Source organism: Ambystoma mexicanum, chromosome 9, assembly GCF_040938575.1.
Source record: "Ambystoma mexicanum isolate Mex_15411 chromosome 9, UKY_AmexF1_1, whole genome shotgun sequence".
Lineage (NCBI taxonomy): Eukaryota > Metazoa > Chordata > Amphibia > Caudata > Ambystomatidae > Ambystoma > Ambystoma mexicanum.
In genome coordinates, this window is record NC_090931.1 from 1458243031 (window position 1) to 1458263031 (window position 20001).

Below are 20001 nucleotides of genomic sequence, written 5' to 3' on the forward strand. Positions count from 1 at the left end.
ACCTTGGAAAATGCTCAACTGTATTAGCAACCTGCACATCATGTGCCTAACTGCACAGAAGATAAATTATTCTTTACAGAACATCACTGTGTGGGTATTCTCTTGTTCAGTGTTGTAACGGTTGACACTATGGCGCTTAGTAACCGCTTCCACAGGCTACACCGGGGAGGGGGGGGGTGTAACGGCCAGGCAGCCTGAGTTAAATTCCAGAAGGTTAACCCCCGATCCTCCGGTGTAGCCCATGGAACCAGTTACGAATGTCATTAGCACCCCTAAAGCGGTATCCCGGGGTGCTGATAGCAGGGTCTTTTCAATAAATAAAAGGGACACCTCGCTGCATCCCGTTCGTTCGTAGAAATGACAGTTTGGAGATGGCTGCCATGGAGCCCCACTTCCATTTCCGTTGTGGCAGGCAAAGAAAGACAGAGAAGCAGCTGCATCAGCCTGACACACAATCAGGTATTTCATGCTGTGGAGCGGGGTTGGGAATGTATTTTTTTTAAAAAGGGAAATGATGGTCGGGAGAAGATGGCGGTGCCGGGGGGAGGCAGCCTGCAGGTTCTGTGGAACGTGGACCGAGATCAGAGGTTTCAGCCCGCGATCCGCAGAACCTGATTGGCTGTTTACCATGCTCCGGGTGCTAATGCATCTTGAAACCATCCCTCCCCTCTTCAGAGATGACTTTAGCTGCTCAATCATCACTAGACAGGTAAAGCTTGCAGGAAACCCCCTTGCCTAGTTGTGGATCAGCGAATATCACCCCCCTCAACATAGGACTGTGAGAAACCACCCTAACAAGTTAGCATAAGAAAGTGCCACCCACAAAACGATGGTAAGCAATCCATGGATTGAATGGATCACTCCCGACTGTATGAATAGATCCATGCATAACCCTGCAATGTACAAAACGGTTCTTGAATGAAAATGCAGGGATGCACAAAGCATTCTGAAGAAAGAACTAAGTATGCTGGATACATAACGCAGTCTATGGAGGCACAGTTATCAGAGCAGAGAAAACACAGGGCTTCAGGGTACAGAGACGTCCACAGATGAAAATGCAACCACTCACCAAGAATAGTGATAGAAGGGGTCAGTTTGCCGTCTCTGAAGAGAGTCTCGCTGTCCATTTTGGCATAGGGATCGTTGGGATTAGGGTCACTCGGCGTTCCCTCCACTCTCGCCCATCGGCCAATAGTGCTTTCCCAACCGACAATGCTGTTAAGAACACAGCTGTGATCCTGGGGCGAGAAGAGACTTGAGGAGTTTATACAAAATAAGACAAGGAAGGTAAGAGCCAGAGGAAGGAGGAAAAGAGTTAAATAAAGATTATATCAGGAGAGAGATAGAGAGAGAGATAAAGACAGATAGAGAGAGAGAGAGAAAAGAGACAGAAAAGCAAGTGAGGCCGACAAAGAAACAAGGATAGAGGAAGATAAGTGAAAGAGATGGTAGGATAAATGTCTGATGAGGCAAAGATGGGAAAACAAAGGCGAGAAAGAAGAGTGACCTGTAAAAGAGTGGATCATAGGACAGAAAAGAGAAGAACAGGGGAAATAAGGAAGGGACAAAAGGGGCAGAATGGAGTAGAAGAAGAGACAAAAAGAAGGGGTACATGGAGGAGACAAAGTAAAGCAAAGAAATAAGGAAATTACTCGAGGAAGAAGAGATCATAAGAAAGATGTAGATTTTAATGTTGAGAGGGAATCAAAGCTTTAGAGGAGACACGAGGGATGGAGAAGTGGAGGGATAGCCAATAAATGGAAAGGGAGGGACAAGACATTGTGAGATGAGGGAGAGATGGGCATAAAGAAAAACAGAAGAGTAAAAAAGGAGTTACAGCAGGGAGAAAACACATGAGCACAGAAGATACATATGACATCTGGTACTAATAAAGCCATTAAGCCAAAGCCCTCTGCATGACACCATGTACTGAGAAGTTGTTATTAACCTGTATCTGGTTTTGCAGGTTTCTAGGTTTCATGAAATCACATGCTTTAGGTTGCTCTGCCACCCAGGACTGCAGTTTAACTAGCCTAAGCAAACCAACCTAGTACAGCTGAAAGTTAAGAATCCCAAAGATGTTGATGCTATCTTTGAGTTTCTTGTTGAGCCATCACACCTCTTGGGGAGGTTGGGTGGGAAGCATGCAAACCTATGAAATAGACAAAACTGTAAAAAGAACACATTATTGACAGCAGTGGCTCTTGTATTCCTAGTGCAATAACCCCCTTTCTCTGTACTGATTGGACATCCCCCAAAGGTTATTTGCACAACACAAGCAAAAAGCACTGGCGGCAACACTGGCAAGTTACTTTTTACTCTCTCTAGCACAAAGTTGAGTATATGGTTTATGACGCAGTGGATGCATTGCAGAGAGTTAGGAGGGCTGTTGCACTAAGAACACACATGTGATGTGACGAGGAGTCTTGCATTTCTTTGTTGTTGTGAATACTCATTTTTATCTTCCTTCACCCATTTGGACATTTTGAAAAGCAGACCACCTAGGAGGAATAAAAAGCATGCAGAAAAGGAGTGCCAAGTGAGAGCTACAATCCCCTTTGGAATGGGATCTTGCTTTCTGGATTGGAGTATTTGTACTGCACCCCACCCTAGAAAGAGAAGCTGGACCAGCGAGGTAAAGACTTACCAGAGCAGTCTGGTTTCCATGCGTAGATGAAAAACCTGGATAAAGGGCAGACTATTTGACCTCTCAGGAAGATGGGCAGTACTGTGCAACACAGGAGAATCATTTACTAAGTATCCCCATGAGATTTAAATGGAAAATTAAATTCCTTCCATTTTAAAAATAATGGCAGTTAAAATAAGTGCGTTTCTGGAGATGAAAGAGCACAGGAGTTATCAGATCAACAGGAGTGAAAAAAAAAGAAGAAAAAAAAAACAACAGTCTGTTCCCAGTATTACAGAGACACAGATGGAAGCGAGGTCCTGAAGGAGAAAAGAACCCCCTGGAAATAACCAACCATTTGGAGATTAATGAGATCTGAAGGTGGGGGAGAGGGAAAGAGGGGGCGGGGGAGGGCTTTGACTGGTGTTGGTATGAAAACCACTGGTGCTGCCAGGGGCACTTGAGGAAAATACATTGACGTCTGTGAGATGTGATACAGTACTGCAGATAGGTGAAATATTTGGAAGAATGGTGCTATAGAAGCTTGAAACTTGGGGCACGTATAGTAAATACAGAATTGTTTTATTTTAATTATGAGGCCATTCTAGACCCCCCCCGCCCAACAGTAATGCCGAACATACAAAATGGCAGCCTCTGACAATTGATGATCTGCACTTTCGTATGTTATTTGATGTTACTCCCATATCAAATGTGATTTTCTGTGAATTTATGTTATAAATGTGTGTGCAAAACATCCAATAGTTCATAAAAATACATATACAAAACAAGGCTGTGAAAAAAGAGCAGTGTAATATCCTTTTTTTGTTCACTGATGAAGGATTTTGTATGACAATTTAAGAAGAAAAAAATATAAAAAAAATATGGAGAAAGTACACAAGCTGATGAATGAATCTATTCAAGCCTGGTACTTCTAGACAAATCACAGAAACAGAGTGGAACAAGCGTTTCATCTGCCAAGAAGACAATTCCGAGGTTCTTCGTGTTAGGGGAGTTTTCCTAAAGTCCCACTTGGAGGTAAGACTTTAGTAAGCTATCCCAGTGGTTTGTAGATCCCTACCTCTTAGTATCAGTCTGTACTAGCTCAGGACTTTGGTAGAGTGGCAGAGCAGTCCGGCTTATCTTAAGAGGAGGATGTGAGCTGTAGTTAAGTACACGGAACCCAGTAAGTAGAGCACATTAAAGAGTCACTTACACATAAATGTATATATGTATTATATTTACACAAGAGTCACTGTTAAATACTTAGCACGATAAGGCATCACACATACATATACTTTGTAATGCTTTCAAATGGTCACTTCTTAGTTGGTAGTTGTTGAACTTATACAATTGTTATAGGAGTTTGATAGTTCTATCGGTAATACCGCACATCCACAAAATAATACAGTAATTGTATTTTGTCTACATACACATATAAGATAGTGGTTTTTGGGGAGGAAAACTGTTGGTTAGTACTATACTAGTAGAGTTTCAGGTTCTAGAGACAGTTTTTCAGCACAGCAAGTCTTTCAAAGTCAAAAATGCAACCCTAGCTAAAAGGCAGTTCATAGCGTCTTAAAGTCTTGCAAAGAACAAGAAATCAAAAAGGTTCCTGTGAATGCTTTCTAATTTCAGGAAGGAAGATACAAGAAGGCTTAACCAACTTTGGAGACCCCGTTAAAGGACTCGCTAAAGGGACACAAGCAGCGGCTTGAGTTGGAGGTAAGAGGGGGATTGCCCTGGACACCTCTCCGTGCACTCCAACGCTCTGAAGCGACTTTCTGGAATCAGGTAAGCAATACCTTTTTTCCCCACAGTACCTTTGGTTAGAAGAAAATGTTTGTGCTGGATGCTGCGCAATGTGGTAGCTCAGGACCCAACCTACGGAGTCCTTGGTCTGGTGACGAAAGGCAGGACAATGGATGGGATCTCTTAGCAGCAGTTTCGAGGGAGACCCTGTAGCACGACTTTCAGCAACTTCTTTGTTCACTTTGCGGTTTTGGCACCTTTTCTGCAGCACCAACCGAGGACCCAGAACGTCCAGTACGTCTTCTTTGCTACATGCAGTCCCACACTATGATGAGTGGGTGTGGGAGAGTTGGATCGGATCTCTGGTTTGTCCTAACGGGTTCACAAAAGATTTGGATTGATTCAGCCTTTAGATGATGCTGCACTCAAAATGGGCAGCAGGTCTCCTAATATTGTGGTTCTGCAGCTCTGGAAACTCCTAGGATCTCTGGGAGATGGCTTGTTTCAAAGCTCGTCTTTCCCACCAGCCAAAGGGAAGGAGTCCTCTTTGGAGCTCCTCTGTCGCATGGAAAACGGGGTCAGGACAGCAGTGGTCACTTCACGGTGTTGCAAAGGGTCTGAGGGCATCTCTGGTCATCATCTTCGGTTACTTCAGCTTCCAGTGGTCAAGTTGCTTTTCCACTCCAGAAGCCTCACCTTTTATACAATTCCGCCCACACTGCTCTGCAATCTCTCTCAGCATTTTACAGAAAGGGGCGTTTGGCTGTCCAATCAGGACTCCCAGACCCCCTGTAGGAGCTGGATTTACTCAGGCACTCTGCCAGACAAAGGACGGGGAGGGGGAGGTGGAAAATTCCTCCCCTACTTCCTGCCTGCCAAGACACTCAGGAGCCTAGGCGGGAATACCCAAGGGGTCTCGCCAAAGGCAAAACACAAACACAGGCCTCCCCCTCCCAGAATGGTAGAAGGGCTGACAAAGAACAACCATGCTAGTAATGGCGCGAAAAGGAGGGACCCGAGTTGGTACTTGGTTGCCCTTATTGTGCACCACCGAGGATATGGACAAAAATACACAATAGTTGGTAGAACACGTCCACTACCACCAGCCATAACTAGGTGATGATATGATATGATATGATATATGGCATTTGTAACGCGCCTATACACAGGTGTTTCAAGGCGCGACGAGGCAGGGAGGGGAGGAAACAAGGGGAAACAGACAACGATCCTACTAGGCCAGGTGTCATTCAGATCGCGCAAGTGCAAGGGTGGGGGAGGGGGAAAAGTGCAAGGGGAAGGGGGGGGGAAGTGCAGTAAAGGTAAGTGGCGTAAAGTAATAAATAGGGCCAACTGGTGGCAAGTGCAAGGTAAGTGCAGAACAAGTGCTGGAAAAGGGGGGGCTGGTCTATGTGACTAGAAAATCACAGGAGCAAAAAGAAGGGGGATACTAGGAATCCCTTTGGCACTGCATTGAAGGTGGTGTGTGCCAATCTCTCAAGTCTATAAAATTTTGGGAGAGATACTATCTCTCCATCCCTAAGAAGAACAAGTAACTTACCAAACTGGTAACGTTCCTTCGACTGAGTGTTCCTCCAATGTATTCCTCATCTATGACATATGATGTCCACAGCTGTGCTGCTTCTGAAAATGTTCTTGGCAGAGGGCGTCCTTGCATCAATGGCGTTGGGCCGATGTCCCTCGAAGGCCTCCGTCGAGGGTGACGTCATCGGATGTTATAAGTATCACGCACGGCACCCGTTGCCTCAGTTGATGTTTTTTCCCCCCTCACAACGTGTGGCACACATGCCCAGAACACAGCATCGACTGCACTTAGCCTTGCGATGTAAGCTGTAAAGGCATGGGAAATTCTTGAGAGTGGTAGGTTGGGAGGGCGATGAGGAATACGTTGGTGAACATCCAGTCGAAAGAACGTTACCAGTTTGGTAAGTAACTTGTTCTGCGAAAGGAATTGTGTGCTCCAACGTATTCTTCATCTATGACAGACTCCCAAAGCAGTAAACAGGATTGGAGGAGAGAAAAGAATGTATGCACTGCCTTACCAAAGGCAACATCTGGAGCATTGGAAGTATCCAGGGAGTAATGCTTAACAAACGTGTGTATGGAAGAAAACGTTGCAGCGTTACAGATATTTTTCACCAGCACACCCCTCTGCAGGGCTGCCTAAGTAGAAATGCCCCTGGTGGAATGAGCCCGCAAGCCCTCAGGAGGGTCCTTACCAGCAAACCGGTAGCATTCCGAAATAATGAGGATAATCAACCTAGACAACGTCTGATTAGAAACGGCCTGTCCCAATCGGTGTCCAGTATACCCCACAAAGAGCTGGTGGTCCACTCTGATTTTGGTAATTCTGGAAAGATAAAAGCTCAAGGCTAGGAGCCTTTCCTCTTCCTTACCATGATGATGATGAGGAGGATAGAAAGCTGGGAGTACCACCTTCTGACTCAAATGAAATTCTCACACTAGCCTAGGTAGAAAGGATGGACATACTCTCAATACAACCCGGTCCTTGTGGAACAAAGTAAAGGGTGGCTTAGAAGAAAGTGCCTGCAACTCGCTCACTCTGCGAGCAGAAGTAACTGCAACCAAGAAAACAGTTTTCCATGTCAACAATCTCAACGGTCAAGAGTGCAAAGGCTCAAACGGAGCAGCCATGAGATATTTCAGAACCAAATTAAGGTCCCAGACCGTCACCTGAAACGGCGACGGCACAAACACATATGTGAGCCCTTTCAAAAACTGAATGATCAGTGGAATTTTAAAATAAGAGCATTCCTCTGAAGAGCGCTTAAATATAGACAGCGCTGCCAGATGACGTTTAATGGTACTCACTTGAAGACCCTGTGGGCCAGAGAAAGTAAGGAGAGAATCTTCGGAATCGAGCATTGAAAAGGATCAACATTCTGTCCTGTGCACCAGTCGCAAAACCTATGCCACGGGAATGGTACAGGGATTTAGTTGCCGGCCGCCTAACCAAAAGCAACACCTCCATCACGTCATCCGGGAGGTCCCAATCCTTATATCTCAACCTCTCAGAAACCATGCATGAGAGTCTTGACCTCTGGATGGAGAACCCGCCCTCCCTCTCACGAGAGGAGAACCTCTCTTAGGTGTAAACACATTGGAGGACAGATGGACATGTCCAGAAGGTCCTGGTACCATGCTCTCCTGGCCCAATAAGGAGCAATGAGGATCATGTGGGTCCCGAACCTTCACAACCTCATGAGAACTTGAGGGATGACAGGGATGGGAGGAAACTCGTACAGTAGCTGAAAGAGCCACTCCACAACTAACGTGTTTCTTAGAGCTCCACTCCGAGGAAATTCCCTTTAGCAGTACCTTTCGCACTTCCGGTTGGCACCGGTTGTGAACAGGTCCACCTGCGGGGTTTCCCAAAGGGTGAAGATCTCCTGAAGGACTTCCTGAGCTAGTTCCCACTCGTGGGAGACTGCGCTCTGCCTGCTCACAGCGTCCGCCGCCATGTTCTCTTTTCCTGCTAGATGAACCGCTGATAGGGAGATTCCCTCCCGAATTACCCAGAACCAGAGCTGCATTGCTTCCCTGCACAGAGGTAGAGACCCTACACCACCTCTCTTGTTGAGGTAATGCATCCCACCGTGTTGTCTGTCATTATCAGGACAGTCTTCCCCCGTACAGACGGCAAGAAAGTCTTCAGCGCCAGTCTGATGGCCCGCAGCTCCAACAGCATGATGTGAAGTCTAGACTCCGATGGAGACTAACGACCGCTGATGGACAGATCTTTGGCATGAGCTCCCCACCCTGTCAGGGAAGCGTTCGTCACTCCCGTGACCTCCGGCCATGGCTGCCAAAACAGCTCTCCTCATGAGATTTTTCTCGTCGGCCCACCACAAAAGCTCCTGCAAAACTGAGATCGGAACATGAAGGAGATCAGACATCCGACCCGAGAACTGGGACCATTGAATCCGGGTAGCCCACTGAAGGGATTGCATGCGCAATCGGGCCTCTGGCACCAGAAAAACGCAGGATGCCATGAGGGCGAGCAACCTTAAGAATTCGAAGGCGGGAAGACTCTGGGCTTGTTGAAACTTTGTGACCATCTGAAGAATGTGATGAGCCCTCACCTTTGGACCTGTCCAAAACTGCTCCTATGTACTGGAGCTGTTGGGAAGTTGTCATATGCGACTTCTTGAAGTTGAGGGAGAAGCCCAGCTTGTGAAGGGAGTGGCAGGTGATTCTGAGATGATCCAAGGCTTGTTCGGGAGAACACGCCCTGATCAGCCAATCGTCCAGGTAGGGGTAGACGTGAATCCACCCTCTCCTGAGATGCGCTGCCACCACCACCATGAGCTTGGTGAAGACCCTCGAGGCCGAGGTGAGCCTGAAGTGCAGGACCCGAAACTGATAGTACGAGCCGCCCACTGCGAACCGCAGGTATTTCCTGTGCTTGAGATGGATCGGCACATGAAAATAAGCATCCTGCAGGTCCAAAGACACCAACCAATCCTGAGTTGGAGGGCCTGAAGGATCTGAGAAAGAGTGGCCATCTTCAACTTGTCCTTCCCGAGGAACTTGTTCAAGTAACGTAAGTCCAAGATGGGTCTCAGTCCCCCGTCCTTCTTGGGAATCAAAATATAAGGGGAATACCAACCCTTGTTCCTCTCTGCCACAGGCACTTGTTCTATTGCGCCTTTCTCCAGCAGGGTCAAAATCTCCTGCACAAGGAGCGGATCCGGGGAACCATCAAAGAGTGCTTCACCGGTGGATTGCCGAGAGGCTGGCGGAAAAAAGGGGAGACAGTAGCCATGGGCTATGGTATCCAAAGCCCACGGATCTGAAGTAATGGCTCGCTACTCTTCAAGATGCTGCGACCGCCTGCTCCCCTGGTGAGCAATGACTCAAGGCCTCCGTGGTTTAGAAGTGACAGCGGCAGTGCCTGAAGGTAAATAGGCAGCTGCTTGAGTGGCTTCGGCACCCCTACCTCGTCCACCATGAGGGAACTTAGGTTGGCCCCTTTGACCGGCCATCACTCTCGCTTTTCCAAATGAGGAATAATAGCGAAGGGAACCACCCATCCATTGCTGTCCCCTAGGCTGAAAAGGCTGAGGTTGCCGAACAGCTGCGCCTAAACATTTGCCATCTGCTTTGGAGGTCTGCAACTTCAAGGCTTTCGTCAGCCTTGCTGCCAAAAAGATGCAAAGCGTCAAAGGGTTTCCTGACCACTCCTCCATTGACAGCTAAAGTGACAGGCATAACTGGGAAGTTGAGAGGGAGACCATCAGCCAACTTATAGGCATCAGAGGAGCTCTGGCTAAAGCCTCTGAGGTTACCAGTGTGGAATCCACCACAGTTCGAGTAGCCCCAGTGTCCCTGACAGAAGAGGTATCTACACCATCTACTAGTGCACTAGCCTTAAAGTAATATTTGGTCTCATCAGGGAATGGGAGCATAAGCTTCAGCAACTAAGTTCCCAGGACACAAACTACAGATCCAATGCCACTGGATAAGGACTCTAAAGAGAAGGATGTTCCTGTGAGAATCTCTTCCTCATAAGTGCCAGATTTACAGAATGCCCCCCCCCGCCCTCCCAAGGGATTACCCTTACAACTGGGGTCCCTCTCCGTGGTCACTTGCTCCACAGGTTACCCAAGATCCGCTGGACCTTTTTATGAAGAGAGGATTATAGTGTCAGCCTTCTTGCTTGTGATGGTGAGTCCCACTGCCCTTTCTATGATCATGTGATTTACCCCCCTTATTAAACTTGTGCGGGCCTTCAGGGAAGAAGTTGTTTCAGAATGCCCACCCTCTCTCTCTTTGCTTTTTTCCCCCTCCTCCGGCATGGTGGATAGGTTTTAGGAGGTCACCTTAGTTATGATGAGCAGGGAGCTCTGAGAGATTGGGTTTTTGCTAATCAATGTAGTGTGAAAAGCAGCCAAAGCTTACTCTCGGGAGAATGAGAGTGTGGTCAGGGGCCCTCAAGGAATCCATACAGAATAACACACAATAATACATCTTTGACAGTCAGTTAAAAAAATATAGTTATTTATTAAGGCCTTTAGAATACACAAATTAAATTAAACAAGCAGGTAGTAATATCACACAATACTCCATACAAATATATACAATCACCAGTAGGTTCACTTAATATACATCATCAGATAACACCCCTCCAGCTAATCCAGAATAGGGCAGCAAGACTTATCTGGGTCCCCGGCACCCGACTTCCCTTCACTCTGGCCTTCGTCCATGGGCTCTCCCCCTGCTCCCTCTTCGGAAGCCAGAAACCTCAGAGTAATGTTATGTTATGTTATTTTGCATTTACATAGCGCCTTATGTACCATTGGTATGGTCTCAAGGCGCTGGTAGGTTGAACGCCCTTGGGAACCGAAGTTCAAGACAGTAGGTAGAGGGAGTCAAAAGGCACGTGTGAGCACCAGTTATGTGTGCAGCTGGTGAGGTATTCGTGTGATAGCTGCTTCTTAGCGGCAGGTGTGGTGGTTGAGGGATCAATAGTATGTGTTCGTTCTGGCAGGTTGTTATCCATACCGATACTGGCTGCGTTAGGCCTGAGGAGAACGCCTAGGCTGGAAGGTGTATAACCAGGGTGATGGGAAGTATGAGGCAGAATGAGGATATGAAAACAGCTATACCGAATGTTGTCATAGTATCACTGTCATCTAGAGGAGTGGTGGAGTAAGGAAGAGAGCAAGCGTGGAGATGTGATAAGGTGGTTTATCTTAGGTGCTTGCGGTCGCGCTCACTCCAAAAGTTCCATGTATGCCATCTGTTCCATGTACTCAGACTGTTCTACGCGTTTACGACCGTTTCAGTCGCTCAAAGCCATTCGTATCAGCCATCCGCACTATGCGCTCGTCCACTCTACACACTCCTCCGCTCTATGCACTCTCCTGCTCTACGCACTGACCCGCTCTATTTACTCATCAACTCTACGTACTCACTGGTACTACGCATTCCTACGCTCCACGCACGCATCCCGTCTAGGCACTCGTCCCCTCTAGGCACTCGTCCCCTTTATCTCAGACCTCAGGCCCAATGAGTGCACTCGCCACTGCCCATTGGCTAGTGACAGTTGACTTGTATGATATCATATGGAATTTATAACGCGCCTATACACGTGTTTCAGCGTGCAAGAAATGGTGAGCTCTGGAATTGAGGAGGCTAGGGACTTTATGGCTGGCTAGTAGCTTGCACAATGAAAATGCTACCCCGATAATTCCTCGCCCTGTCGTTACCTACTTCCCGAATCCAGCGCACCTCACATCTGCCTGCTTCCCCGGTCCACTCACTTGCTCCACTTAGTGCTGTCCTGTCTGCACCAGTAATTTCAACCGTTTTTTTCTTTCACATATGAAGTACCACCTTTCTCCACCCAAAATCCACGCTCTTCCAGTACCCCCACCTCTCTAGAGGGTCTGACCATCCCACCACAGCCTCAAGACTCTGCAAGTGTTTGCACCTTTCTCCTGGTTGTATACTAATTGACCTTTTCACAATTGACCTTGGGAGAATTGACCTAATTTAGAAGGTCAATTAAGTAATATATGCCGGTGGAAACCCCCCACAACCTCCTACCCAATCCAAAAAAAAAAACACAACCTCCCCCACCCAATCCCCTTATATTATTTATAATCCAAAACCAACCCAATACATATATAAAATAACTCAAATAATATAAAGGTCAATTGTCCAGAAGGTCAATTAGGACCACTATAAATTAGGTCAATTGTGCAAAAGGTCAATTGTAAAAGGTCAATTTGGGTAATACCTTCTCCCTGACTGCAGATCCCATAAGCATAACCTCTCCCTCCCAAACAGATCACACCGGTTCATACACCCCCGGTTCACACTTTTACTTCTCTCCCTGCTTATCAACATTCCCCGTCCTCTACGCATAACAAGCGGTGGGAGAGCACACCCTACCTCCGGTTCCTTTCCCCCAATGCATCAAGCCACCGAAACACAACCTGGTCCCTCTCCAGACCAGCCAAGGTCTACCAGACCTGTAGGCCAACCTTCCAACTTTGGTCTGCCTCGTGAAACTTTTAAGACTGCCTTCTTCAGTTCCACTCAATCATTCAGGACTGATTTGCCATTTAAAACTATTTAAAATGCAAACCAATCATCAAAAATGTACTTCCTTTCCCAGAATTACCAGAATACTGGGACGAGGAAAACGGAACAAGCAATACAGAGCACAGGAGGCCACAAACTCAGCGAGCATGCTAGTTGTTGCTCGCATACAACTGTGCCCATGAAATTTAAAGAGCAGAAGCAGAGAGTCAAGAACTGCTGCTACTGGCGAGAGAGAGCGGCACTTCTCTGCGAGGACTGCAAAATAAAAAGGCTAGGGCTGGCTTGGTGGAGCCTGGCAGCTCACAGACCAAGAAGAAAGCTGCCACGCGAGCAGGCAATGCCAGGATCCAGCGAGAGACACCTGGCCGTGATAAGCAGCGATTTGCTTACTTGAGCCTGGAACAAAGCAGACGTGTCAAATGGAAGCTGCGAGAGATGGGAGAATGACAAGAAAGCAGTCACGAGAAGGAAACAGACAGAGAACCATCACCGGCCGACCACGGGAGAATCAAGAGCTAGTGAGTCCACCCAGAGACGACAGGAACACCGGGGTGTATCAGCGGCCGAATGGAAATAAATGTAAAGAGAGAGAAAAAGTGAAAAGACTTATTGTGAAAGGACAAATTGAACCACAAGCAAAACCCTTGCAAATATGTGAATGCATGCCTCGAAGGCAAGACACTTTTATTGAAAAGAGACTTAACCAACGAGGAACCTGCTAACTGGAACGGAAACTCTCCGCTCATGCTGAGAAAGCTCAAGTGTATGCTGTGCTCCAAGGTCCCACCTTGTCCCGTGCTGAAAATGTGGGGAAGGGCGACACTGTGCAATCACATCCTGACTATTTGTGAACGCTTCTTTCTTTATTGAACCCTTACCAAACACTCTTTTTGTAATTAGTTGTAAGGCTTGGCAAAAGGTTTTTCTTACTATAGGCCCTTTTATTTTGGCAACGTCACTATGACTGCTTTTTCATTTGATGGTCGACGCTTGCTCCCATCTTAGATTTAGGTTTCAATTAGGCATTTTTCCACCCTGAATTTACAGTTTAACACCTGTGAACTGTCATCCCTTGTGTCTGTCTTTAGTGTTGCCACCATGAGTTCCTTACAGAGGGTCACATGTATACAGACTGTGTGCATGCATATACTCCAAATAATGGACACCACCTCAATTATGTTTTGGGATCACTGATTTTCCCCACTCATTGGCCCAGCTCCCCATTCACCCCACAGACCACCCAGGGTCTGGCTGCCACCATGGGCGGGGTCAAAATGTGCCTCCCCAGGGACAAGGAATGACATTTAAAGACCACCGCGGTGGTGATGCGCACAATATAATCGACAAACATACAGACAATGGGGAACTTTTGTTCTCAGAGACATGTAGTGTACACCACACATTCACTTTTATAGGGGAGGGGGGCGGCAGCCTAATAACGACCCAACAAATTGGAAGGTTTTGAATCCTCATGCTCTGGAAGGACACATCAAGTGTACCCAACATTAATGCAAGAATGGAGTAGAAATTAGCAAGTGTGGCGACTACAGCCAAGGTCATGTGAGAGCCACTGGGTGGCATTGCATTTATTTCACCCTAAACTATTGGTAGGTCTTAAATAAAAAGGTTCCAAATTCCATGCGTTTCTCTGTAGCACAAAACAGGGTCGCGCACAACATTGCTGTAGAAAAGGAGCATAAAACTTCATAAGGGCGGTACACTGAAGAAAAGAAATGAAGAAAATAAAGGCGGGGTCGTGGGTCAAAGGTTATCGGGTACTGACGTGAGGTCCCCAAAATCTTTTTCATAAAAGAAAAGAACAGGAGGAAGGTGTTCAGCTGGACAAAAAGTCATTTGTACTAAATGTAGCGGCAGTACACACATCACCCACCCACATACCGTTGCACATAACATAGGACTACAGGCACATACCAAATCAATGAAATACTGCTTAAGTCAGAGCATTCTCAAGTTTCCAAGCAAAAACCTAGCACTACGGCCACCTGCACGCCGATTCAATCATGCCTCACAATCAATGTGGGTTCAGTTTCCCCTTTATTTTTTTCAACAGTGTGAGGAATCGACCATCCGCACAGAGCGAGTGCGCTCGCTTGGGCTTTTAAAAAATGTTTAATTAAATGGACTAATGGTAGACCAACCTCTGGAAAATGTGTGGGGCTAATCCAAACAAATTTTCCTATGCCCACCACAAGGCAAATGCACAGAACCCGTGTACTCTGGGTGGACACAGAATACAGGCACAGCCCACCCCTGTCATATTTAGTTAGGATGTGACAGCAGGAGTAAATGACCCATCTCCAGAAGGGGGAGGACCAAACCTTCCCACCGCCGGGGACAGCCTGGTTATGACCGTGTGCATACAGGAGAGGGTTGGTGGGGACCCCAGGATTGATTCATTAAGGTAGGCTTAGCCTACACCAATTACTGTGGCTCATTTGGTTTTAAAGAGGGTCGAGCCTCTCTTTTGGCAGATCATCTGAAGACTTTGCAAGAAGTAACAAAAATAGCTCTTTTGGACCCTGGCTGAAGGTACAGTCTGCCTTACTTCTTCCGACAGTGAAGGAAGGCCAGGATTTCCAAAGAGGGAAGCAAGACCCCTCCCCTAAACATCACCCAGGGAACAGAGGGAGATACCAAATCCAGAGGACCAGAGGACATTCCAGCAGCTACAGAACCGGTACCCAACCAGCATGCAGCATGCCCTGCTAGGCTCTGGAGCAAGCTTCCTAGGTTGGAAGTGCCAGAGAGTATTTGAATTAAAACCAGGACTGGGCAGCTGCCTGCAACACTCTCCTCAGCTTTGGGCCATTCGCCTTAAAGGACAACACGAGTCCAGTGAAGAAGCTAGGAGGAGTTCATCGACAAGCATCTACCGATGTCTGCCTTAAAGGACATTTTCAAGCAAGTCTAATTTCTCGAGCTGCAACTGACTGCATTGCTGATTGTTGTTCACGCCGCTTAATGACACCAGAGACATCTCAACCAGTGCTTCAGAACCGCCGACTAGCACCAAGAAGACGGTTCCTGGCCCCGAGCCGCCATGTACGCCAGCCTAAAGCCATTCGTCCAGCTACACTCACCGTACTGACTTGCTGCCTGATACCCGCAACAGACTCCTATCTTGAACTCTCACAGAAGCTGAAAAGCCCACTGAAGCCGACTTGACCCTGTTGAGCACACCGACAGCACAGGGTACATTGTGGCTTGGTGCCCCTGGAAGGCCCCAAGAAACATTTTAATACAGATTGCTCCATTTGTGCTGAAGCAAACTAACCTTGAACTATTGTGATTATTTTCCATACCGATTACCTTCTGGTCAGTATCCAGAGAGCATCCCCTTTCCTTCTTAGAAACGGTCTGTCCTCTGCATTCCTTTACCAGGTGGGCTGTATTCTTTTTGTGTTGCTAGAACTGTCTGTTGTGATAAGAATAAAGTAGATATTTTTTATACAACCTTAACTGGACAGTCCCTTTTATAAAATTGGGGGATAATTGTATTTTCACTATGTTACAACTAACCAGATCCACAACCTTTTGGAGATAAGCCTTCCGTTTCCGTCCACGTTACGAAAATTGGACAAGGAGGTTTATAATGTACTTGTGTTTCCAATCTGTTCGGATCCCTTCTGGTGTACTAGAGGTGTGGGGCTGATTGATGGTTTTGAAACCGATAGTCATCCCTGGACCACTGGTGCCCCGGGTCTGGAATCTTTGACTCTCCAGATGCTTTAGACTACAACTTACAACAGCCCTAAATACATCAGGCGGACGCGCAATTCACCCACCTGCGGATAAGCTTCAGTGGTGGGAGACCACAGAAGACCATTTGCATTTACAATCACAAACCACAACACACTGTGCACTTAGTACAAATACCATGATGCACGCAACATAACCAATCTCGACTTCATTGGGGTACCTCTAATAAATCAGCCCAGACAACAGAATCAGGGGTTTGGTACATACACGTCATGCCTTCTCATCCATGAATTTGGTTCTTTTTGGATAGTCAAGAATGTCCGCAAGAAATTGGACAACTGTATAGATCAATTTCTTGTCTTGGCCTCTTGGGATCTTCAGCCATCTGGAGTCTCCTTCTTGCTGTTCAGAAATCTTGAATAGATTGCTAAATAGCATTTTCTTGTCGCCAAGCGCTGGGCAGATCATAATGAGATGTTTCAAGGTTTCGGGTATATTTTTGTCCAAGCAAAAGCGGCAGAATTGTTCCTTCATGGGTATTTGTCGAATATTAGCTAGTCTTTGTCTGGTTGGATAGGTGTTCAGCTGGATTTTCATGAAAGCAGTACGGAAAATTGGATCTGGGAAAAGTGGCAAGTAATGCGGGAGTTCATGAATTGCGCGGATGTCAACCAAACATTGCAGGTTCATGGAGTATCTTTGTTTTTCTGCAGATGTTTTAGCCCAATCATTCTGCTGCATTCTTATCTTCGCGTGCTGAGGGTGGTTGGTAAGCATTTCTAATGTAATGTATTCTTTCGGCATTTGTTGGACTAAGGCGGCTCTCCATGTTTTCAACATTGTGTTATTCATGGCATGCGGGGTCTCTCGTAGGATTTGAAGTGCTGCGATTGGATTTTCGTTTTCATTTATCAGCTTACGCAAGAGGTCCATCTGCTTCCACCATACAATCGAGGAGAGGGATTGTAGGGCCAGTTCAAACCGTATTCTGACCATGGGGAAACTTTTTGGCAGGTTCAGAATCTTGCGCCAGAAAGCTGCTTCTAAGGTTTGCCAGTTTACCTCTGTTGCTATAATCATGGCATCACTTCCGTGGGTAATGATGGGAATGACCTTTTGCCGGTAGAACGCCAGGATGGGTTTAAAGGAGAATTTGCAATAGCGTCTTTGTAACATCACTCCTTGTCTGGCTAGCCTTTGGATCTTATCTTCCATCGAAGTCACCCAAGCCGTTTCGGCCTTCTGCTGATTAATTAGTACACCAAGGTATTGAAAGTTGCAACTACTTCAAGTGGTTTGTTCTCCATGATGAAATTTGTGAGTCTAAGTCAGGTGTTTGTAGTTTGATGTTTAGTTAATGTCATTATTTTGGGTTTTTTACATTGATTTGCAACTCAGTGTTCATGTATGTTTCTGTCATCAGCAGGTTCTCTTGTAAACCTGATGGGGTTTTATCCAACAGTACAATGTCGTCAGCCTACATGAGATATGCAATCGGAAAGGAATAGATTTTTGGCGGATTAAGTAAATCAGATTTGCTGTGGGTGAAATAATCAGCGGTGTATAGATTGTACAAAGTTGCAGCAAGAGAACAACCCTGCTTTAGGCCATTGTGTGTTCTTATTTCGCCTGTAGTGAGTCCTTGTTTTGTTAGTCTGACGGTAACAGATGTATTGAAATAGAGTAGCTTGATGGGTTCGCTGATCTCTAGTGGACATTTCCATTTTGCAAGTTTTTGCCAAAGTTTGTTCCTATTTATGGCGTCAAATGCCATATGAAGGTCTATGAAGGCGGCATACACTTGGGAGATGTTTCTTAGGGCTTCATGCTTTATTAAATTTAGAATCAAAAGATTCACATTTGTGCCCACATTTGGCGTAAAGCCCGTTTGTCGAGCATCGAAGCGGTGTGTTTCTTTAGCCCATGCAGTCAGTTTTTGAAGGAGATATGACACAAACCATTTTCCCAGTGGACTCGGAGAGCAATAGGTCTAAAATTAGATGGATTATCTCTGTCGCCTTGTTTATAGATCAGGATCTGCACTGCTCTAGACCAAGTTGCTGGTATCGATTTTAGTTTGTTAATTAAAGTCAGAATGAGGTCCATTAGGTTTGCCCAGATCTCCGGAGCCTGTTTCAGAATGGCAGACAGGCCATCGGGCCCAGAGGCACGAGTGGGATTGAGTTTTTTGATCATCTGTTGGAAATGATGCTTATCCCAAAGCATGGTCCAATGATTCGAGATGGATAGTTCTGCCGAGGTTTCTTCTTGGCATCGAAATTTATACAGATTAGTGAAGTGTGAAATCCATTTTTGTTCCGAGACATTGGAAACCATCAGATGTTGGTGATTGGGGTCATAAATTAGCAAATTCCACAGATTCCTCAAGTTCTTGTTTTTGAGCGTTAGAAGCATAGCTTCGGCATCTGCTTGTTGCATGGACATCTCATAGGTTTTTTTCCAATTTCTGAAAGCTTGTTTTGCTTTTTTCATATTTTGCAGATTTTCAGACGTGAGATTCTTTCTCATTTACGGAGGTGTTGACGGAGGATTTTCTTTTTATTTGCTAGCTCAGGATTATAATAATGTCGATGAACAGGTTTTTCTGCTGGAGTGGCATTGATCTGGAAGGGGATCAACATCCAATCGTAATTTAACTTTTCTTCATCTGGCATGTTGGTTTGACAGAAAGTCTGCGGCAAGAAGACTTGATGTTTTAAGCTAAGTCTTAGTCTGGTGGTTGTTCCTGTGAGTTCTAAAGATGGAGCTGGAATTATCGTGTTCTGATCAGACATTCCAATGCCACGCAGGATGAGCATAGAATGATCGCTCTTAGTAGAGGGTTGGATTGTATATTCCAGTATCAAATTATGCAAAGTTGGTGACAAATAAATGTAATCGGGGATTGCCGTGGTGTTTCTGCAAGACCAGGTGGGAATCGGCAACTTGTGTTCGTCGCAAGGGTGGGTCATTAGTATCAGGTTTCTCGTGGTAATTTCTTTAGACCAGCGGAGGGCTCTGGTTGTCAAATCATCAGACGGTCTGAGGAGACCAGTAGAAGTAAAGAGATGGATGTTAAAGGTCCCCACAGATGATGAAGTCGATGTTGGGGAATCTCACGATGAGTCTATCGATGGTCAGAAAGATGCCATCCAGGAAGTTATTGTCATTTATTGCCACTGGATTCCAATACACATTTATAATTGCAATCAAACTAACGGTAGGACTAATCTGTTGACTTGGATAGGCCGAGTTGATTGATTTAGAAATCTTGATCAAAGTGAATTGTGTCCACGGGTTGATGTTCTCCGTTTCAAGAAAGCTCCAGGCTGGAGTAATCTTAATCAGAGTCAATAGGCCAGAGGAAGCACGTCCCCGGATGCCTTGTAAAGCCGGGTTAAGCACAGTTATAAATCCATCACAAATCTTTTTACCTATAACAGACCAGCCAGGGTGGCAAGAGACTTATCTGGAGGCTCTTCCCTTCAGGTCAAGCCACCCACTTTCTCTCCCTCTCCCGCCCCATAGGGTCAGTTTAGGTGCCCGACATATAGGGCCAGCCAGCACAAGCACCATACGGAAGACCACCATGTGCGAGGACAAAGTCCATGGTCTGGCCGACATTACCCTGATAGGCAGCCAAACCTCACCACATGTAACCAAAGCCAGTTCACTCGGCGGCATCACATCCCAGATCCACATTAGAAACCAGCAAAGTCTTTCTCAAAGTGGGAGAAACTGAACATTAACACAAGATCTCAGACTACCATGTACGTTATGGAATGCTATGCTCTCCAATTACGCGTTTCCCAAAT

General features: G+C 46.2%; 1 protein-coding gene across 2 annotated transcripts in view; it reads right to left on the reverse strand.

Moving 5' to 3' along the window:
- Positions 1 to 20001, reverse strand: part of GMPPA (GDP-mannose pyrophosphorylase A) — a 191947-nt gene that overhangs the window by 15012 nt on the left and 156934 nt on the right. For both annotated transcript variants that reach the window (XM_069616877.1, XM_069616878.1), the window contains exon 12: positions 1070 to 1238. In XM_069616877.1, coding sequence (XP_069472978.1) covers positions 1070 to 1238 — 169 coding nt within the window. The remainder of the gene's footprint in view (positions 1 to 1069; positions 1239 to 20001) is intronic.